The sequence below is a fragment of the Haematobia irritans genome, chromosome 2 (assembly GCF_050003625.1).
Source record: "Haematobia irritans isolate KBUSLIRL chromosome 2, ASM5000362v1, whole genome shotgun sequence".
In the NCBI taxonomy this organism is placed as follows: Eukaryota; Metazoa; Arthropoda; class Insecta; order Diptera; family Muscidae; genus Haematobia; species Haematobia irritans.
In genome coordinates, this window is record NC_134398.1 from 200,548,123 (window position 1) to 200,572,154 (window position 24,032).

Consider the following 24,032-nt stretch of genomic DNA (forward strand, 5'->3'; position numbering starts at 1 on the left):
TGCACTTTTTCTGATTGTTTGGAGGGTCCCTTATTGGCGTCGTTCTAAATTGATCTATAAAGGCACCTAATAATTGCACTCATGCGAAACATTTTTGTAGTAACTTGGCGTGGTACAACTTCTCAATAGTGACGGCGCTTTTCCGACGAGTTTTTGATGTCGTATATGATTGTTTTCGACGTAGTGGGGATTCTCAAAAGAGTCCCCAAATTCAAAAAATGTTGGCAGGGATATAGTCAATTTCGAAGATGGGATACGCTTAGCGCAGCGTATAACACGTTTAGTTTAGGTTACTTCTGTTTTAGAGCACTCATCTTTTGCATACCTATGTAATGCAGTCAGCTGTTTAACCAATTGTTTGTTTTTACTTGACATTCTAAGATTAATCAAAGACGACGCCATAAACAAAAACAAATACCACCAGTATTAACTGGGCAAACGATTAAAATATCTTCAAATTCAACGATACGCTCTCAACTCCTAAGTTTACTGCCGAAGATAAGATTGTGAGTGCATTTGTCAGTGTAGGTGTGAAAGTGTAGTAAAAATAAATGAAATTTTGCATACAATAAGTGTTATTAACAAATATTTTCTAATAATTTGTTAACCTTTATTATTAAAAGTGACTTTGCATATTGACTCGTTTAATTGGTTTCAAGGTCTCAAGACAGTTTAACCTATGGTCATGTGTCATTTGATATATAGAGGCTGAAAAAAATCTTAACTAATTTTTATATTATATTAAATTCGGAGTGGTATATGGAGCAACTGCAGTTTATGGGCCCCTCACCGAATTACTTAAAATTAATATATGTTGTGTCATTCGGTGAGCTGATTCCAACAAAGTGACCCATACCCGGGGGAAATACCCCGGTCTTGAGATATAGCCCTCCGAAGGGTCAATAAAAACTTGATATATCTCTTTTTCCAATCTGGACAAACTTGGTATTATATGAAATCTTTTTCAATGCACTTTTATACGCAAAAAATATTTTTTTAATATTTAATTTAGTTTGGGAGATATAAATAAAAAAAGAAAATTTTTACCCTAGTTTCTGGCCTTTCGATTGATGTACTACATATCTTTATAGGTCCATTTTTAGCAAAGTTATTGAGCTTTTATTCTGAGTAGAAAAAAATCGTTTTATTACTGAAATAATTTTTGTATGTTGTAAGTATTAACCCAAGGGGGAAAGTGGCCTGCCGGACAGATTCCAAAGTGGGCTAACGTGGACCCAAGGGGGGAGACTAGCCGGCCTCCGGCCGGGGTTTACGACTTTCTCCTATGGACTGAGTCCAAAGTGGGCTAACGCAGATCCAAAGGGGGGAAAATAGCCGGATGGTGATCGATCTCTGAGTACTGATTTAAGCTTGTAACTCAGGGATGGAAAATACAATTTTTAGGAAAGTACAAAAAAGGTATTTTTTGAGCGAAAAGGTACTTTTTACTAAATTTCAACAAAAATTTCACTGGAAGATTATTGTCAAGAGACTGAATTTTAAAGAAAATAAAATTTTGACAAAATTTTCTATAGAAATAAATTTTTGAAAAAAATTTCTATAAAAATAAAATTTTGACAAAATTTTCTATATAAATAAAATTTTGACAAAATATTCTATACAAATAAAATTTTGCAAAAAAAAATTTATAGAAATAAAATTTTGCAAAAATTTTCTATATAAATAAAATTTTTCAAACATTTTCTATAGAAATAAAATTTTTCAAACATTTTTTATAGAAATAAAATTTTGCAAAATTTTTTCTATAGAAATAAATTTTGCAAAAATTTTTCTATAGAAATAAATAAAATTTACAACATTTTCAATTGAAATAAAATTGTGACAAAATTTTCTATGGAAATAAAATTTTGCCAAAATTTTCTACCGAAATAAAAAATCGATAATATAGAATCGCATTCTTTTTCGACTAAAACATTCTTGAAATTCAATAAAATTCTTTTGACTATGGCTTTTACAAAATTGAGATTTTCTTCCCGCATGAACTTATCTGTTTTGCCATATTTGTAAAAGACTATTAATAAGGTTGATAAAGACTTTCTCAAAATATTAAAATATTTTGTCTAAGCCATTGTACCATTAATCTGATATCGACTCAAAAATGTCTACACAAAATGTACTAAATCATTCGCGGGGGTACTACGGTACTGGCCGGGGTGAAAAAGTATTGAAAAAAGTACTATAGTACTGCATTTTCCATCCCTGTTGTAACTGTTCATCGCTTCTATGAGAGTAACCTCATGGATCCCGTTCGCAAATGCCTGAGATGCTGCCTGATCTAGTGACACTCCTTTGTGTGCAAGAACAGACGCTATAGTTAGTAAAGATCGGTCTTGACTTTCTTTGGATATGAATGCATATGTTCGGGTTAGTGATTTATATGCCTTCTGCGAAAATTGGAAGTGCGTTAGTCTTGCCGGCCGGGATTATACTGGCAAAATAATTTACATATGTAAATTATTCAATTCATCAATTTTCCGTGTGTTTGCTGATACATTATAAAGAGAGTGGATATACAAACGTTTACCAAAATCCATAAACAAACTATAAAAAGGAGTAACTAGCAGCATCTCTAGTGGAGAATATCGGCGAAACTCAATCAACACCAATTACCTTTCATCTACTAACAAAATAGCTGCCAATCTAAATCCAGATAAATTAAAAATAAATTTAAAACAGGCTCTCCACTCACCGGAAAACTTCCTGCTATCAAAAACCCCATTGATATCGTTATTGAGGACAGCATAGAGAAGGTTGCAAAAATGCCTGCTTGCTTCTAAAAGAAAGCACTCAAAATTCTTGTGTGATTTGAACCCCTTCGCATGTGGGGATTCCCCAAAATGTGCTTATGGACTACTTTGCAAAACATGCTGCAATCTCTGGATGCAGAAAACCTTCTCAAAAACTCTATGAACGGAATGGGCCAACATTTACAAAAACGTTTAAAACATGCTCCGCATACTTCATTCAATTCTATTCTGACCTCCACTAACGGCAATGATACAAAGCAGATTTCAAGATAATAATCAAACTTCTTTAGGGATATCACTTAGGTTAGGTGGCAGCCAGATGTATCAGGCTCACTTAGACTATTCAGTCCATTGTGATACCACATTGGTGAACTTCTCTCTTATCACTGAGTGCTGCCCGATTCCATGTTAAGCTCAATGACAAGGGACCTCCTTTTTATAGCCGAGTCCGAACGGCGTTCCACATTGCAGTGAAACCACTTAGAGAAGCTTGAAACCCTCAGAAATGTCACCAGCATTACTGAGGTGGGATAATCCACCGCTGAAAAACTTTTTGGTGTTCGGTCGAAGCAGGAATCGAACCCACGACCTTGTGTATGCAAGGCGGGCATGCTAACCATTGCACCACGGTGGCTCCACTTACTCAAAACCTTGTTTGCACATCATGCGACTCTCCAATTTTAATCTATTTGATATCTGTGAACTGGAAGAAAATGCTCAGCACACAATTTTCACTTGCAAAAACTTGAAAACGAAAGAACAAATTTCAATAATCGTGACAAAATTTTATTTCTATAGAAAAAATTTCAAACTTTTATTTCTACAGAAACTTTGTCAAAATTTTATTTCTATAGAAAATTTTGTCAAAATTGTATTTCTGTAGAAAAATTTTTTTTTATTTGTGTAGAAAATTTTTTCAAAATTTTATTTGTGTAGGAAATTTTCTCAAAATGTTATTTCTATGGAAAATTTTGTCAAAATTTTATTTCTATAGAAAATATTATCAAAATTTTATTTCTACAGAAAATTTTGCCAATATTTGATTTCTATAGAAAATTGTCAAATGTAATGTTAAGGCAATTTTACTCCAAAGAAAATCATGAATTCTTTACTTTAGAATCCTACACACATTAAATGAACGTGTTTTAATTACGCCTGAGTATGCCGTCGTCATTGCAGTTCTTTGGCAACCAATTTACTCTAAAATTAGCATATACATATTTAAATACCAAAGTTTGGCACGGACAAAATACAAAAAAAATAATAGGCTCCAACTATAATCTGCTACGTTGAAGCTACATATGAACTTAAGTATTATCACCGCTGAAAAATTCTTTGTGTTCGGTCGAAAATGGGATTGAACCTACGACCCTCTGTGTGCACGGCGGGCATTCTAACCAACTCTTTCATTGCTAAGCTCTGTTAATAAGTGACTTGAATACTTTATTTCTACCTCCGGCGTCAGCGAATATCTTGAAAAGGATGTCAAATATGACCCCTGGAATCTTGGGATCAATGTACAAGAACATTTTTGTTGCAATTTGTTATAAATTTAATAACTAATAGAAGTCAACATATCACACAATGTAAAATGTATTGGTATAATTAAATTTGCTAAAGGAATTACTAAGCTTAAGTAATTACTACTATGACGAAAAATAAACTATCGTAAAGGGTTACATTTATAGGGCTTCAAACAGTAGATGTTTTTGCGAGGGCAATAGAAAATTGTTGTTTCACTATATCGCTTAGTAATCGATAAGCTAAACGTGTGCAAGTAATTTGGTTACTGTGTTTGAATGGATAATTTTGCAATAAAAATATTCCATTATAGAATTATTGGCATTGCAGAAGCTTTCGTAAAACGGAATAACATTTGACCACCACTAGTTTTTAATTGTAGTTCTATATAATTTCAATTTCTGATAGTAGTTCTGTATAAGGGTTTTCATAAATATTGGGACCGACTTTCTTTTGCATTTTTTTTATAGCTTCTCTATATTTCATACTACAACTGTATTACCATGTATATGTATATGTATGTGTGTTCGTGTTCGTGTTATTTACGTGATTCTTAAGTAATTTACTTCTCAAATTAATGTAAACAACTTAAAGTTCTCAATGATATCATAATATGACTCATTACTTTGTATTGCAAAGCTTGTTTTTGCAATTATACCTTATCACAATTGATGCCTGTTGTAAATATGGATATACATAACTTATCGGGATGGAAGAGATGTTGGTAATTCATTATAAATTTAGATATATTGCTGTTGAAGAGCACTTCATAGTAAGTTAGGTTAGGTTAGTTTAGGAGTCGAATTTAATCGAGAGGCATAATGCTAGCATGGTTGCCAGATTTGGTTTAATTCTACCAAAGATGGTAATGTTATTAAAATTCTTGGTGTTTTGGAAGATTTTGCAAAATATTCCCCACCAACGAAGAGGTATTTCAGTTACTCTATAACGTATTATTTTTTATTTATGCATACAGAGCATGTCACTGTAAGCTTGTTTGGCCAAATAAAGTAAATTTATATTTGTGACAAATTTAAGTACAGAGAAATCAGGATGAAATAGACTATTCTAAGAAGTAGGAGATTTTAGTCTACTAAGGCAGCTTCGTATTTCCGAAATGTTTCATGAGGGTGCTTGTGAATTATCAAACCTTTAAGTAAATATCTTAAAAAATCATAATTTTAATAATTTTTAGATCATTTTCAAACAGTCAGACTCAATGATAGTCAATGTACATTGGATACTATATTTGTCTGTTTTTGTATAAGTAGTAACTTCTACTTGTTGGTCCAAACTAAAAAAAAATTGGGATATTTATACACCCAAAAAAGTAGTCTATATTAGGAGATATTGTTTTCTGCTAATATTATACATAATTTAAATTTTGATGTTAATTGAAGGACATTCAAAAATATTTCTTTGAAAAAAAATCTCAACAACTTCAAAATGAAATTTTTGCACTAGCCAGCAAAGAAACATATGCCTTGTCAGGCTTGTGGATTGGTATATGGCGTTTTCTTTTCAAAAGCTTCGTAATCAATCAATTCCTCAATCTTTCATGTCCAATAAGCTCGTAATAAATTGTGATAATAAAATGTAAAGTAATTAATTTGGACGAATAATCAGCCTGCATTGTTATAAGGCTAACATAAATAATGAAATTTTTAAAATTAGTTATATTTTCGATAAAATACTCTTAATTTTTTGGTAGATTGTTTTTTTTTTGTTGTTGTAGGTTTCTTTTTCAATCGTTATTGATTTGATTTCAGCTTAAAACTATGCGTTGACTTAAATACGAGCGAACAGAAGAAAACTGTGTGATTTGACCAACAGAAGAAAACTGTGTGATTTGGCCATAGCCCTTTAAACTGCAAAGTGGGTGGAAGGACGATTTTCGCCAATATGAAATTTCGATTAGACAAATTGAATTTCGAATTTGCAAGTTACAAAAGTCGAACTGGACCTTTTTGACAAAAAGTTGTATTCGCACCAATATGCGCCCTCGCGTATTTGATTTTCCAATAATTTATTGAGATAATAGCGCCAAATACGACCAAACTTCTTTATTCTCTAGGTTTTTAGTACATACTGATACCAACGTAGAAATTATTTTGCAAAATAATAGTATAATTTGCTACTAATAACTACTTAAACTAAAGCCTATTGGATTTGGCACATGCAGTTTTTACCTGTGATTAGATAAAGATAATGTCGAATAATAAAAATAAAACAATTTAGCATTTTTATGTGAGGACATTGAAATCTCCAACGAAGTCATTTGCCGAAATAGCTATTTTCACTTGATAACTTTTTTGTTATTTGTTCGATTTGTAGATACTAAAATAATAGTATGTGGTATTACAAATGCTTCTTTTAAAAAATATAGTCAAAACATATAAATACTAATTCAATTTTACCATGGATCCTACTAATTAAAAAAAAAAAAGAAATTATGGAATTTTTCTAAAGAAATGAAAATTTCAGAAAATTTGCTATAGAAATGAAAATTTCCTATAGAAATAATTTTGTCAAAATTTCCTATAGAAATGAAATTTTGACAAAATTTCCCTTAGAAGTAAATATTAAAAAAAAATATTAATATAAATTTTAAAAAATATTAAAAAAAGAAATTATGACAATTTTCTCAAGAAATTAAAATTTCAGAAAATTTCCTATATAAACAATTTTGTCAAAATTTCCTATAGAAATGACATTTTCAGAAAATGTCCTATAAAAATGAAATTTTCAGAAAATTTCTTAAAGAACTAAAATTTTTAGAAAATTTGCTATAGAAATGAAATTTTCAGATAATTTCCTATAGAAATGAAATTTTCAGATAATTTCCTATAGAAATTAAATTTTCAGAAAATGTCCTATAAAAATGAAATTTTCAGAAAATTTCTTAAAACTAAAATTTTTAGAAAATTGGCTATAGAAATGAAATTTTTAGATAATTTCCTATAGAAATGAAATTTTCAGATAATTTCCTATAGAAATTAAATTGTCAGAAAATTTCCTATAGAAATGAAATTTTGACAAAATTTCCTACGGAAATTAAATTTTGACAAAATTTCCCTTAGAAGTACAATTTTGACCAATTTTTCCCAAAGAAATGATTTTTGACAAAATTTCGTATAGAAGTGAAATTTTGACCAATTTTCCCATAGATATAAAATTGTGACCAATTCCCCCAAAGAAATGAAGTTTTTTTTTTAGAAAATTTGCAATATAAATGAAATTTTCAGAAAATTTCCCATAGAAATGAGATTTTCAGAAAATTTCTTATAGAACTAAAACTTTTAGAAAATTTGTTATAAAAATGAAATTTTCGGACAATTTCCTATAGAAATAAAATTTTCAGAAAATTTCTTATAAAACTAAAATTTTTAGAAAATTTCCTATAGAAATAATTTTGTCAAAATTTCCTATAGAAATGACATTTTAGAAAATTTCCTATAGAAATGAAATTTTCAGAAAATTTCTTATAGAACTAAAATTTTTAGAAAATTTGCTATAGAAATGAAATTTTCGGACAATTTCCTATAGAAATAAAATTTTCAGAAAACTTCTTATAGAACTAAAATTTTTAGAAAATTTCCTATAGAAATAATTTTGTCAAAATTTCCTATAGAAATGACATTTTAGAAAATTTCCTATAGAAATGAAATTTTAAGAAAATTTCTTATAGAACTAAAATTTTTAGAAAATTTCCTATAGAAATGACATTTTAGAAAATTTCCTATAGAAACTAAATTTTCAGAAAATTTTCTATAGAAACTAAATTTTAACAAAAATTTCTCTTAGAAGTACAATTTTGACCAATTTTCCCATAGAAACGAAATTTTGACCAATTTCTCCATAGGAATGAATTTTGACAAAATTTCATATAGAAGTGAAATTTTGACCAATTTTCCTATAGAAATGAAATTTTGACAAAATTTCCTATAGAAATGAAATTTTGACAAAATTAGCTATAGACATAAAATTTTGACAAAATTTCCTATAGAAATTAGATTTTCAGAAAATTTCCAATAGAAGCGAAATTTTCAGAAAATTTTCTATAGAAATGAAATTTTGACAAAATTTTTTATATAAATTAAATTTTGACAAAATTTCCTATACAAATGACATTTGGTAAAATTTTCTAAAGAAATTAAGTTTTCAAAAATTTTCCTATAGAAATGAAATTTTGACAAAATTTCCTACAGAAATGAAATTTTCAGAAAATTTTCTATAGAAACGAAATTGTGACAAAATTCGATTAGTCGACAATTTGATTTTCGCTCAAAATAAAAATTCGATTAAATATAAAAAAGTTTTACGAACAAAAATTTAATAGTCTGTGGGGAAATTTGACCAATTTCCCCACAGAAATGAAGTTTTTTTTTTTTTAATTTGCTATAGAAATGAAATTTTCAGATAACTTCCTATAGAAATTAAATTTTCAGAAAATTTTCTATAGAAATTAAATTTTGACAAACATTTCCCATAGAAGTACAATTTTGACCAATTTTCCCATAGAAACGAAATTTAGACCAATTTCCCCATAGAAACGAAATTTTGACCAATTTCCTATAGAAATGAAATTTTGACCAATTTCCTATAGAAATGAAATTTTGACAAAATTTCCTATAGAAATGAAATTGTGACAAAATTTCCTATAGAAATGAAATTTTGACAAAATTTCCTATAGAAAAGAAATTTTGACAAAATTGCCTATAGAAATGAAATTTAAATTTACACGCATGTTCCTATATCCACTTCAATTCCACTTCCACTATTCGCGTCAAATCCACGAACGTGAAAATTTGTTGTTCTTAATTCCACGCTCTTTTTTAAACTTTTCTGTAACCAGCTGGGTTGCATAAATCACCCAAAAATGCACTAAGGCGAAATCAAAATAAGTGGAATCAATAGACGTATTATAATTTATTATTTTTTTTTAATTAAAAAATGGCGCAGTTTTAATAAAACTCATGTATTAAATATAAAACATTTCAAATTTTTTACGCGAGTACTTTTTTTAACCGGAAATACACCCATCTTGGACATAATTCAACTTTCACCAAGACTTTTGCAAGTGAATTGATTTCACGGAAATTCCGGTGAAAGTGGATTGTAAGACACGAAAATCGTGGAATTGATTCACATTCACCTGGAAGTGGATTTGGGAACATGGGCATTAATAGTCGAATTTGTGGATTAAAAAATTCGACTTCTTCTTTTCATTTTTTTTTGCCAGAAGTTCGATTTTTTTTTAATTTACATATTCGGCTTTAATAATAAAAACATCCAAAAGTCGTTTTTCTAATCTGAAAGTGAAACTTTCTTCTATAGCCCAGTCCTCTATATTATTGACATTCCATACATTTGCATTTGATACGGAATTTCCATATCTTCCACAATTGAGTAGTAAATACTAACTCTAATAAAGCGTTAAATTGCTGTGGTACAATTTTATTTAAATTTATATACCTTGTCCAGTGATGGACGTATTCCATAACTATCTAAAGAATGGTAATACATGCAATCGATATCTAGATTAGTCGATCAACAATCAATTGCGATTAGAGTCACTTCATTTGATCGGTGGCAATTCCATATTTTCGAGTCTTTGCTGATATTTGTTATCAGTATTCACAATACTTTCGTTATATGAACAACTTCAGCCGTTTTTTCTTTTGTTGTGCGCCCCCCGGATAATTTATTATGTATTCATTTAAATATTGTGTTTACGCATGGACATAATTTCAGTTGAAATTTGTTTAGCTTCGAAAGCGGTTGAAATTTTGTCACGTACAATACTAGGAGTAGTGTTTTTATTTAAGCAACCATTTAATGGATTTAAGTGACCGGTATATTGCGTATGTAAAAATTGTAAACATATATATTTTTATATTATAAATATCAAATATAAAATTTGGACATAAATCTCTTGTTTCGATACCAGGCTAACATGAAAAGTTATATATTTTTTTAAATTTGAAAAATAAATTAAAAATGTGAACATAGTGCAAGTAAAAAAAACTGATTCAAACCATGCTGGATTACCATCTTTACATATTGTAATGAAATATTAGTGCGTATAAAAATAGAAGAAACTGGTACAAAAAATTATTATTGGGCGAAAATTGATTTTATTTTTAAATGGGTACCAGAATATCTCCTCCCTGTTCATTAAGGGTTTTCTTCAGATGGTGAGAGCCAGTCATAAAATACAAATGTATGGGTGTTGTTTTAGCCGAACACCAAAATTCATTTATCGGTGGTAACAGGTCAATCCCATTTTGTACAGTGATTAGTTCTTTTGCTTTATGGTTAATTGAGAATTTCTCAAAAAAAAAAAAAAAAATCAAAAAAAAACCGGTGGGGGCCGTCTATATCATACATAGGCCCTAAGTTGACATTTTTATTTGTTTCAGCGAAACTAAATCGTCATGTAGTGTAATCGAGGCTAGAAAATAGCAGACAATGTTTGCTATTTCGGCAAACAGTGACTGCTTTCCCTTATTCAGCAGACTTTTCTGCTGTTTCTACTAACAAATTTCTTTGGGTGTAATATATCTATAAATCTTATACTATAGAATTGGAGGTTATTTCTAAACCTGAACCGATTTTGATAGTATTTTACAGACTTGAGAATAAGTAGTCCAAAATTTGAAGGAAATCGGTTGATAATTAAGCGCACAATGGTATATTTGTTCAAATCGGGCGATAAATATATATGGAGGCTATATATAAATTTGATCCGAAAATCGAAAATCAATTGATGTTGTTCTTGGGCCAAGAAAATAACCACAACAAATTTTCATTTACATCGTTCAATAATTGCGACCTAAATCTTCTAAAATACATTGAGAGACGGACATCAAGGGCTAGATTGACACAGGACCACGGTTGCCTCTCGAGCCAAAAATAATCTACCAAAGTTTGGAAAAAATTTTACCAAAAAACTACCAAACAAAAAGATCTTATTTTGATACAATTGTATTACTATAGAAAATTTTGTCAAAATTTTATTTCTATAGAAAATTTTGTCAAGATTTTATTTCTATAGAAAATTTTGTCAAAATTTTATTTCTATAGAAAATTTTTTGTAAAAATTTTATGTCTATAGAAAATTTTGTCAACATTTTATTTCTGTAGAAAATTTTGTGAAAATTTTATTTCTATAGAAAATTTTGTCAAAATTTTATTTCTATAGAAATTTTTTTCAAAATTTTATTTCTATAGAAAATTTTTGTCAAAATTTTATTTCTATAGAAATTTTTTTCAAAATTTTATTTCTATAGAAAATTTTTGTCAAAATTTTATGTCTATAGAAAATTTTGTCAAAATTTTATATGTATAGAAAATTTTGTCAAAATTTTACTTCTATAGAAAATTTTGACAAAATTTCATTTCTATACAAAATTTTGTCAAAATTTTATTTCTATAGAAACTTTTGTCATTTTGTCAAAATTTTATTTCTATAGAAAATTTTGTCAAAATTTTATTTCTATAGAAAATTTTGTCACAATTTTATTTCTATAGAAAATTTTGTCAAAATTTTAGTTCTATAGAAAATTTTTTTCAAAATTTTATTTCTATAGCAAATTTTTGTCAAAATTTTATTTCTATAGAAAATTTTGTCAAAATTTTATTTCTATAGAAAATTTTGTCAAAATTTTATTTCTATAGAAAATTTTGTCAAAATTTTAGTTCTATAGAAAATTTTGTCAAAATTTTATTTCTATAGCAATTTTTTTCAAAATTTTATTTCTATAGCAAATTTTTGTCAAAATTTTATTTCTATAGAAAATGTTGTCAAAATTTTATTTCTATAGAAAATTTTGTCAAAATTTTATTTCTATAGACAATTTTGTCACAATTTTGTTTCTATAGCAAATTTTTGTCAAAATTTTATGTCTATAGAAAATTTTGTCAAAATTTTATTTCTATGGAAAATTTTGTCAAAATTTTATTTGTATAGAAAATGTTGTCAAAATTTTGTCAAGATTTTATTTCTATAGAAAATTTTGTCAAAATTTTATTTCTATAGAAAATTTTGTCAAAATTTTATTTCTATAGAAAATTTTGTCAACATTTTATTTCTATAGACAATTTTGTCACAATTTTATTTCTATAGAAAATTTTGTCAAAATTTTATTTCTATAGAAAATTTGTCAAAATTTTATTTCTATAGAAACTTTTGTCATTTTGTCAAAATTTTATTTCTATAGAAACTTTTGTCATTTTGTCAAAATTTTATTTCTATAGAAAATTGTGTCAAAATTTTAGTTCTATAGAAAATTTTGTCACAATTTTATTTCTATAGAAAATTTTGTCAAAATTTTAGTTATATAGAAAATTTTGACAAAATTTTATTTCTATAGCAAATTTTTTTCAAAATTTTATTTCTATAGCAAATTTTTGTCAAAATTTTATTTCTATAGAAAATTTTGTCAAAATTTTATTTCTATAGACAATTTTGTCAAAATTTTATTTCTATAGAAAATTTTGTCACAATTTTATTTCTATAGAAAATTTTGTCACAATTTTATTTCTATATAAATTTGTTGTCAACATTTCTATAGAAAATTTGTGAAGTACCTCCTTATTGGAGAGGACTACTTTGCAAAATCTATTAAAACATCAGGAATTCTACCAATCAGTAAAAAATCTACCACTCTTGGTAGAATTCTACCAACTGTGGCAACCGTGCTCAGGACGTGACTATGTGTCGATCGGAAAATATTTTATTGGGTTTAAAATCAATATTTCTGGTAGACACATTTTCATGCAGATGCAGTTATTATGGTATACCCTGACCACTATGTTTTTTAGGATAAAAACATATATATTTATTATATTTTAATGGGCCATAGCATTATCGTAGCTCATTGAACTTCTTTATAATACATTTGTTGATGGGAATCGCACAAATTTTGGTGTGGAAATATATTCAACAATGATAAATGGATAAATATTTATCGTGTTGTATTATTTATAATTTTAAACGCTGGTGTAAATGTGTTTTTGTATTCTCATAAATATATTTGTAAGTGCATTTGATATAAACAAAAGAAAAATAACATTGATAAAATTCATTTAGTCATACGTCTGAAGATAAGAAGAAAAACAATAAGGAAAGGACAGAGAAATGAAAATATTTTTTTTTGAAAATCAACACATGTTTTTGTTTACAAATCGATTTTTGCTGAAATTCATAAAATTAAAAAGAAAAATTGGCTGTTAAAATTTAATTAAATGTATATCTTTTTTAGCCTATAATCATAAACTAGTTACAAAAATACTTTACTATTTCAAAAAGATAACAATATATTTTAAACACAATCCATGTAGCTAAAAAAAGGATTTGGCATCCATGCTTTTCTGTGTGACCTATATTTTTGTTTTGTAACCCATAAATATTGTTGATCATAACATAATTCCAGTAGCGTATACTCGAATATCTAACATTTCAAAATTTTTATCTTTTTTAAACGAAATATTTATAATATTTTGCGTCAATATTTTGTCGCTTCAATGATATTAATCTTATCGTTTTGAATACTCGAATAAATACAAATGTTTTAAATTTTATAGATTAATTACCATATTACCAGTAGCTCAAGAAAAAGTTTTAGTATCGTAATCTTTTCACCACACGAATACAAATAATCTCGGGCCAAAAATAGATCCTAAGGGGGTCTCTTAATAATGTTTTGTCGTTAATAAAAAAATAAACTGATATTGTATTCCCCTGCCAATAGTAACTAAACACAAGCATATATTTCGAGGGTCCGATAAGTAGTCTATAAAAGAAATAAACTTTCACAAATACAATAATACAAAAACTTCTAAATAACTTTAAGAAAATCGCAGAAAATGTACATTTTAAAGATCTTAAACTATTGCAAAAAGAAAACATTGCGCGTACAGGTCCAATGGGTCTTAGGAAAATTTTTATTTCTAAAGAAAATTTTTTTATATAACATTTTTTTATAAAAATTTTATTTCTATAGAAAATTTTTGTCAAAATTTTATGTCTATAGAAAATTTTGTCAAAATTTTATTTGTATAGAAAATTTTGTCAAAATTTTACTTCTATAGAAAATTTTGACAAAATTTCATTTCTATACAAAATTTTGTCAAAATTTTATTTCTATAGAAACTTTTGTCATTTTGTCAAAATTTTATTTCTATAGAAAATTTTGTCAAAATTTTATTTCTATAGAAAATTTTGTCACAATTTTATTTCTATAGAAAATTTTGTCAAAATTTTAGTTCTATAGAAAATTTTTTTCAAAATTTTATTTCTATAGCAAATTTTTGTCAAAATTTTATTTCTATAGAAAATTTTGTCAAAATTTTATTTCTATAGAAAATTTTGTCAAAATTTTATTTCTATAGAAAATTTTGTCAAAATTTTAGTTCTATAGAAAATTTTGTCAAAATTTTAGTTCTATAGCAATTTTTTTCAAAATTTTATTTCTATAGCAAATTTTTGTCAAAATTTTATTTCTATAGAAAATGTTGTCAAAATTTTATTTCTATAGAAAATTTTGTCAAAATTTTATTTCTATAGACAATTTTGTCACAATTTTGTTTCTATAGCAAATTTTTGTCAAAATTTTATGTCTATAGAAAATTTTGTCAAAATTTTATTTCTATGGAAAATTTTGTCAAAATTTTATTTGTATAGAAAATGTTGTCAAAATTTTGTCAAGATTTTATTTCTATAGAAAATTTTGTCAAAATTTTATTTCTATAGAAAATTTTGTCAAAATTTTATTTCTATAGAAAATTTTGTCAACATTTTATTTCTATAGACAATTTTGTCACAATTTTATTTCTATAGAAAATTTTGTCAAAATTTTATTTCTATAGAAAATTTGTCAAAATTTTATTTCTATAGAAACTTTTGTCATTTTGTCAAAATTTTATTTCTATAGAAACTTTTGTCATTTTGTCAAAATTTTATTTCTATAGAAAATTGTGTCAAAATTTTAGTTCTATAGAAAATTTTGTCACAATTTTATTTCTATAGAAAATTTTGTCAAAATTTTAGTTATATAGAAAATTTTGACAAAATTTTATTTCTATAGCAAATTTTTTTCAAAATTTTATTTCTATAGCAAATTTTTGTCAAAATTTTATTTCTATAGAAAATTTTGTCAAAATTTTATTTCTATAGACAATTTTGTCAAAATTTTATTTCTATAGAAAATTTTGTCACAATTTTATTTCTATAGAAAATTTTGTCACAATTTTATTTCTATATAAATTTGTTGTCAACATTTCTATAGAAAATTTGTGAAGTACCTCCTTATTGGAGAGGACTACTTTGCAAAATCTATTAAAACATCAGGAATTCTACCAATCAGTAAAAAATCTACCACTCTTGGTAGAATTCTACCAACTGTGGCAACCGTGCTCAGGACGTGACTATGTGTCGATCGGAAAATATTTTATTGGGTTTAAAATCAATATTTCTGGTAGACACATTTTCATGCAGATGCAGTTATTATGGTATACCCTGACCACTATGTTTTTTAGGATAAAAACATATATATTTATTATATTTTAATGGGCCATAGCATTATCGTAGCTCATTGAACTTCTTTATAATACATTTGTTGATGGGAATCGCACAAATTTTGGTGTGGAAATATATTCAACAATGATAAATGGATAAATATTTATCGTGTTGTATTATTTATAATTTTAAACGCTGGTGTAAATGTGTTTTTGTATTCTCATAAATATATTTGTAAGTGCATTTGATATAAACAAAAGAAAAATAACATTGATAAAATTCATTTAGTCATACGTCTGAAGATAAGAAGAAAAACAATAAGGAAAGGACAGAGAAATGAAAATATTTTTTTTTGAAAATCAACACATGTTTTTGTTTACAAATCGATTTTTGCTGAAATTCATAAAATTAAAAAGAAAAATCAAAAAGATAACAATATATTTTAAACACAATCCATGTAGCTAAAAAAAGGATTTGGCATCCATGCTTTTCTGTGTGACCTATATTTTTGTTTTGTAACCCATAAATATTGTTGATCATAACATAATTCCAGTAGCGTATACTCGAATATCTAACATTTCAAAATTTTTATCTTTTTTAAACGAAATATTTATAATATTTTGCGTCAATATTTTGTCGCTTCAATGATATTAATCTTATCGTTTTGAATACTCGAATAAATACAAATGTTTTAAATTTTATAGATTAATTACCATATTACCAGTAGCTCAAGAAAAAGTTTTAGTATCGTAATCTTTTCACCACACGAATACAAATAATCTCGGGCCAAAAATAGATCCTAAGGGGGTCTCTTAATAATGTTTTGTCGTTAATAAAAAAATAAACTGATATTGTATTCCCCTGCCAATAGTAACTAAACACAAGCATATATTTCGAGGGTCCGATAAGTAGTCTATAAAAGAAATAAACTTTCACAAATACAATAATACAAAAACTTCTAAATAACTTTAAGAAAATCGCAGAAAATGTACATTTTAAAGATCTTAAACTATTGCAAAAAGAAAACATTGCGCGTACAGGTCCAATGGGTCTTAGGAAAATTTTTATTTCTAAAGAAAATTTTTTTATATAACATTTTTTTATAAAAATTTTATTTCTATAGAAAATTTTTGCAAACTTTTTTTTGTCAAAATGTTATTTCTATAGAAAATTTTGTCAAAATTTTATTTCTATAGAAAATTTTGTCAAAATTTTATTTCTACTTTTCTCAAAGAAAATTTTGTCAAAATTTTATTTCTATTTTTGTCAAAATTTTATTTCTATAGAAAATTTTTCTCAAAATTTTATTTCTATAGAAATTGTTGTCAAAATTTTATTTCTATAGAAAAATTTTGCAAACTTTTTTTGTTATAGACAATTTTTACCACAATTTTATTTCTATAGAGAATTTTGTCAAAATTTTATGTCTATAGAAAATTTTGTCAAAATTTTATTTCTATAGAAAATTTTGTCAAAATTTTATTTCTATAGAAAATTTTGTCAAAATTTTATTTCTATAGAATTTTGTCAAAATTTTATTTCTATAGAAAATTTTGTCAAAATTTTATTTCTATAAAAAATGTTATCAAAATTTTATTTCTATAGAAAATTTTGTCAAAATTTTGTTTCTATAGGAAATTTTGTCAAAATTGTCAAAATTTTATTTCTATAGAAAATTTTGTCATGATTTTATTTATATAGAAAATTTTATCAAAATTTTATTTCCATAGAAAAATGTTATTTCTATAGAAAAATTTTGTCACATTTTTATTTCTATAGAAAATTTTCTTAAAAATTTATTTCTATAGAATATTTTCTCAAAATTTTATTTCTATAAAACTTTTTTTCAAAATTTTTTTCTGTAAACAATTTTTTAAAAATGTTATTTCTATAGAAAATTTTGTCAAAATTTTATTTTTATAGAAAATTTTGTCAAAATTTTATTTGTTAGAAAATTTTGTCAAAATTGTATTTCTATAGAAAAACTTTGTCAAAATTTTATTTTATAGAAAATTTTGTCATGATTTTATTTGTATAGAAAATTTTATCAAAATTTTATTTCCATAGAAATATGTTATTTCTATAGAAAAATTTTGTCAAATTTTTATTTCTATAGAAAATTTTCGCAAAATTTTATTTCTATAAAAAACAATTATTAAAATTTTATTTTGTCACATTTTTATTTCTATAGAAAATTTTATTTCTATAGAAAATTTTCTTAAAAATTTTTTCTATAGAATATTTTCTCAAAATTTTATTTCTATAAACATTTTTTTCAAAATTTTATTTGTATAAACAATGTTTTCAAAATGTAATTTCTATAGAAAATTTTGTCAAAATTTTATTTTTATAGAAAATTTAGTCAAAATTTTATTTGTATAGAAAATTTTGTCAAAATTTTATTTATATAGAAAATTTTTTTCAAAATTTTATTTCTTTGGAAAATTTTGTCAAAATCTACCAAAACATCAAGAATTCTACAAATCTACCAAATAGTACCATTTATGGTAGAATTCTACCAACTGTGGCAACCGTGGTCTTAGGCCTAATTTTCCAAGTAGAATACAAATTTATCTTAGCTCCCCATAAAATAATGATTTTTTTCTTAATTTTTCTTAAAAAAAGTAAACAATGTTCTTTAATCATTTTTTTGTTTTATTTTTCAGATGAAATAAAGATCGAATAGTGGAAATATATATAGCTATCGCCGATTTTAGCAAACAATTTTTTTACTCATCAAACATTCCTAAACCATGTGTTGCAATTGCTGTAGTGTAACACAACGAAAAGCCTGGGTCTATGGCTTGGGTACAGTATTTGCCGCCTTAGGCATATTGCTTATAGTAATGTGGCCTAGCTGGTCGGAGTCAATAGTAAATAAGGTAGGCAAAAATGTGTAGGAAATTTCGTCGAAATTTGTTTCTTCAGATTTTTTTTTTTCAAAATGGTATTCCTATAAAAAATGTAAATTCTTCTTTTTGTTTCAAAATTCATTTATTTTTCAGAATTTGTTATTAGTTGATGGCACTGAAAGTTATGAAAGTTGGGTTCAGGCTCCCATACCAATATATTTAAGCTTCTATATGTTTAATTGGACAAACCCTGAGGAAATACGTAATCCTAATGTTAAGCCCAATTTTGTGGAATTGGGTCCATATGTTTATTTGGAAAAACATCTGAAAGAGAATATAACACATCATGAAAATGGAACTGTATCCTATTACGAAAGACGTACTTGGTTCTTTGATGAGAAGAGGTCGAACGGAACACTAGATGATTTGATTACAACTGCCCATCCTATAACAGCGGTAAGATAAAGGTTTGATCTGTTGGAACCGAAATATATTAGAATACTTATCGCTTTTAGACTGTAGCCGATGAAATGCGCCATTCGAATAAGTTGGTCAAGAAAGTCATCAACTTCATGTTGAATCGTGAAGGTGGCATGTTGTATACTACCCAAAAAGTGGGAGCTTCCATTTTCACTGGCTATGATGATCGTCTCATAGATTTTTTGAATCTTTTCAATACCTCCAAAATTCATATACCCTATACGAAATTTGCTTGGTTAGCCGATCGTAATCAATCGTTGGAATATGATGGCCGCTTTACGATTTATACAGGAGAAGGTGATATTTCCAAGTTGGGTTATTTGACCCACTGGAATAATCGCAATGAGACCGGATTTTATCCGGCACCCTGTGGCACTGTAAATGGTACCACCGGGGATTCTTTTCCTCCTCGCATGAATGTCACTGAGGAATTGACAGTTTTTGTCACAGACACTTGTCGCTTTATGAATTTGAGACCCAATGGAACTGTAGAAAGGCATGGTCTCGTGGCTACTGAATGGGTTGGTACCGAAGAAACCATGGATTCGGGAGAAAATTATCCCATTCAACAGTGTTTCTGTGATCCTAAAATGGAACAATGTCCTAAAACGGGTGTAGTTGAGTGTAAGAAATGCCGTGACAATGCTCCCATCTATGCTTCATTCCCACATTTCTATTTGGCCGATGAATACTATAGAAATGCTATCACTGGTATGAAACCGGATCCTGAAAAACATAGATTCCGTCTAGCTGTAGAACCCTTCACTGGTATACCCTTACAAATTGATGGACGTGTACAGATCAATTTAATGATAACTCCAGATAATGATTACGAGTAAGTATATGAATAAATGAGTTCTATATATATATATTTCGGTTAATTAATTAATTATTATACCATTTTATAGTATTTATCGTGGAGTTAAAGAATTCCTTTTGCCCTTATTCTGGTTTGAACAGTCGGTGGGTTTGACTGAAGATTTGGCAAAGAAAGCTAAGGTATTTCTATTTTTTTTAATTCTAAACTTATTCTGAAATTTATTATCTTGATACATTTTTGTTCTCATTTTAGTTGGTAATAAATTTGGAATCTTATGGCCGTTACTTTGGCATTGCCTTAACTTGTTTGGGAGGTATATTTTTCATTACTGGTATTACCCTAACTTTAACCAAGAGATGGACACGTACACCCAACGACGATGAAGATATGCTAACCAACTAATTTGGGGTATTACATTATTTTTTAAATGTGCGGGGAAAGCCTTTGAGAAACTATTTTGTAAAAAATGAAAAATGTTTCTTCTTGCTGCAAATCCAAAAAATAGCTTTAAGCTTTTATGACATTATCACATTTTAGTCACGATCACGAACTTTTAGACAAATTGTCTATGATTTAGTCATTTTTGAATTAAGTTGAACATATTTGGTGCCTGTTATTGTAACACATATTGGATGAAAGCGTTATGCTCATGTGCCTTTGTAATCCTCATTATCATCTACATCACCATATTTACTATTAAGATTTGAAATTTTTGTTGTCCATTTCTGTTTTTTTTTATATGTCTAATTTTGTATTATAGTCATAGGTTAAAGTGTAAAAATATTACGAGAAATTGCAAAACCCTCTAGTGCATAAATTCTGTTGATTGTGATAGCTTTTAGTTTTTAATGTAACAAAAGTGTAAATATAATCAAATACGAATACAATTATGAAATATGGATTGATAATAATTTTGTTTGGATTAGGTTAAAGTGAGAAATACAGGTACAGGTGAGAATATGACGTATTCTCACCGGTAAATAATTCATATTCACTATGAAAACCACAATTTATATCGTTATATGTTATAGTTTATATAGAGTTTTGTTAATTAAAAAAAAAATCAATCATCAAAATGTGACCATAATTTCTGAAAATTAGTGTTTCTCACATACGATCACTCGAATACGATAGGTTTGTAGATAAAAATGTTTCTTATATTTTAACAGCCAATTTCTCATGCCCGAAACGAATGCTTTCGTACGACTAGGATGCCTAAGACAGCTGAATTTATAAAGGCAAATCAGCTATTTTTTGACATTTTATTCGAACGAAAACCTTCGTTTCGGTCATGAGATATTGGCTGTAAGCATTTTAAATTGGATCCAACTTAAAGCTACTATTCTCTATGCTATGGTGTTATAAATCACATAGATAAAAAATATTATATTGGCGATTTTTAGAAATTAAAAGAAACCCGGCACCAATGAAAAGCGATCAGGTTAACTTGGTAGTGCGAGAATTCGGAAACTGGGTTTGGAAATAAGAGAGCGGACTAACACAACCGGAATGCGATATTAGATTATAGGTAAGTCATGGAACACTGTGAAGAACATTTCGAGTCGCTGAAGAAGGAATGACGGTACTTCACTCACCTTTGGCTACGTAATGGTGAGTGATCCGAAGAAATGTCCCTAGTATTATTCTGCATAGTGTTGAAGTCAACTTTTGGTAATATTCATTTTTTGTTTTGTTTGAAGTCAGATGGGATTTTTATGTTGGTCGAAATCTAGTAATTCTGAAAAAGTCGAAAATTCGACGGATTTACAATATGAATTATCACCCATGTTCGCATATCCACTTCAATTCCACTTCCACTATTCACGTCAAATCCACGAACGTGAAAATTTGGTGTCCTTAAGTCCACGTTCTTTTTTCAACTTTTCTGTAACCAGCTGGGTTACACAAAGTGGAATCAATAGACTTATTTTAATTTACTATTTTTTTAATTAAAAATTACATATTTTTAATAAAACTCGTATAATAAATATAAAACATTGCAAATTTCTTACGCGAGAACTTTTTTAACCGGAAATACATCCATCTTGGACATAATTCAACTTTCACCAAGACTTTTGCAAGTAAATTGATATCACGAAAATTATGGTGAAAGTGGATTGTAGGACACCAAAATCGTGGAATAGATTCACATTCACCTGGAAGTGGATTTGCGAACATGGGCAATAAACTATTTCGCACAAATATTCTATTAGTTTCCCAGAAAAAAAGCGTCGCCAAAAAAGTAGTGAAAATGTTCTTTTTGGATCTGGAAGTGGTGCAAAATTGGCGCTGAAGCGATGAATTTAATATGGGCTTGTCATAGGACGGATGTCCACCATTTCAACAGCCGTTGCATTGAATTTGCATCAATACATAAGGTGTGATGCGAATTCAGTGTTTTGGATGTGAATTAAGAAATTTTGTGATATTTTGACAAATAAATAATTTTTACAATTGTTTATGATTTTCAATGCATTCTAACGCTTGTCTGGAATGTTTGATATCAAACATTTTCAAAAATTAGCAATTTTTCTGAAATGGATTCAGCATTTTTCTAAATAATTTGTACTAATTCTAAATCTGTTTTTAAGCTGTTTGGAGCAAAACAAGTTAAAATTTCCCATTAAAACTATGGAAAAAGCTAGTTACAAAGAATTTACTCAAATTAACTTCCTACGCACTTAAAATAAAGAACATCTTTGGGATGATAGTTTTGGAAGTGCTTTTAAAGTGGTGCCTTTAGAACAACATCTTTGGGAAGACATTTTTAGAAGTGCTTTGAAAGTTGTGCCCAAATTTTTTGCTGGGTTCCCAGAAAAACAATTGGAAGTTATTCCACAAACATTTCTTTTAAAGCGCATCCCAGAATCCCCCATTGATTTTTTTTCAACTTCCGATACAGTCTTTTTGGACAAGTCCACAAACAGTTCTTCTAAAGCGCATCTTAGGATCTCCCAATAATTTTTCCACTTGCGATGCAGTCCTTTTGGACAAGTCCACAAACATTTCTTCTAAAGCGCATCTTGGGACCCCCATTGATTTTGATGATCTACTTCCGATGCAGTCCCTTCACCCAGAAAAAAGGGGCTCTAATGCCAACTGAACTTTATTTTAGTTCATGAAGATTAGTTGATTTTAGTTACATTTTGCACAATATGAGTAAATGTTCCTTATTTGAATAATTTTTTGCTAACTTTAATGACGTGAACTAAAAATAATACAAAAAAAAGCTGTATACAAATATAGTGCTCAATTTTACTACAAAATAAAATAGTTCATATTTTCCTAAAATGGCAGACGTTTGCTTAAATTGAGTTCATAAGTCTCTAAAATGAGTAAATTTTACTAAAATTGTACCTGTCTTGAACTTCGTACTGCGCTAAAGATATTTTAACAATTTTTAAATCCAATTTTTTCTTTCAACATATGAAATTTTCTTAAACAACAGAAAAAAATGAATTATTAAAAAAAAAATTCTTCAGTTTGACAAAAAGTATTAACTTATTTATAACATGTTGCAATTAGAAAACTATTTTAGTTAAAATTTTCTAAAATAAACCTACATTTTCTTCCACGGTGGGTTCACTTTTTTTTGGGTGAATTTGGACAAGTATTAGAAAGTACGCAATTAGGCTATTTGAACTGCAAATTTAAGTTTTAGACAATTAAATTTCACAAAAAATAGAAAATTAATAAAAAAGTAGAAAATAGAAAATTAATAAAAAAAGTAAAAAAATAATAAAAAATTAATTTCATCCCCGCTGGGATTTGAACTTGTGTCGTTTAACTTTTTCGCTTCCACTGAAGTTCCTTTGAGAAGATTTTGCAAATTACGAGACAAAATATATATTTACACGAAAATAAATGCCGAAAATAACATAAACGTAAAAAACAATTTTTTAGAAAAATATTTGATGGAAAATTTTCCGCTGGTGAGATTTCAACCTGGGTTTCTTATTTTTTCATTCTAATACAAAACATCTCGAGAAGCAGTATTACGATCATATCACAAACATTTGAATTGACGTTTCGACGCTTTGTGTTCAATGGTTGTTGTGGCATTCTGTTAT

The 24,032-nt window shown here is 27.5% G+C and overlaps 1 protein-coding gene across 3 annotated transcripts; it reads left to right on the forward strand.

Annotated features, from left to right (window-relative positions):
* Positions 1-370: 370 nt before the first annotated feature.
* On the forward strand, positions 371-20,857 carry crq (croquemort). 3 transcript variants are annotated; one of them, XM_075297154.1, is made up of 6 exons: positions 371-506; positions 18,477-18,692; positions 18,816-19,118; positions 19,178-19,977; positions 20,051-20,141; positions 20,215-20,857. In XM_075297154.1, the coding sequence occupies exons 2-6, from the start codon at positions 18,564-18,566 to the stop codon at positions 20,362-20,364; spliced, it is 1,473 nt and encodes a 490-aa protein (XP_075153269.1). In that variant the 5' UTR covers positions 371-506; positions 18,477-18,563; the 3' UTR covers positions 20,365-20,857. The 3 variants fall into 3 exon arrangements, with proteins under 3 accessions (XP_075153269.1, XP_075153271.1, XP_075153270.1); XM_075297156.1 differs by having other exon boundaries at positions 394-524; XM_075297155.1 differs by lacking the exon at positions 371-506 and adding an exon at positions 9,956-10,153.
* Positions 20,858-24,032: the final 3,175 nt, after the last annotated feature.

Coding starts and splice junctions, on each gene's coding strand:
- crq (XM_075297154.1), top strand. CDS start 18,564: ATGTGTTGCAATTGCTGTAGTGTAACACAACGAAAAGCCTGGGTCTAT. Junction 18,693..18,815: donor CGGAGTCAATAGTAAATAAG/GTAGGCAAAAAT, acceptor TTTATTTTTCAG/AATTTGTTATTAGTTGATGG. Junction 19,119..19,177: donor CTGCCCATCCTATAACAGCG/GTAAGATAAAGG, acceptor TATCGCTTTTAG/ACTGTAGCCGATGAAATGCG.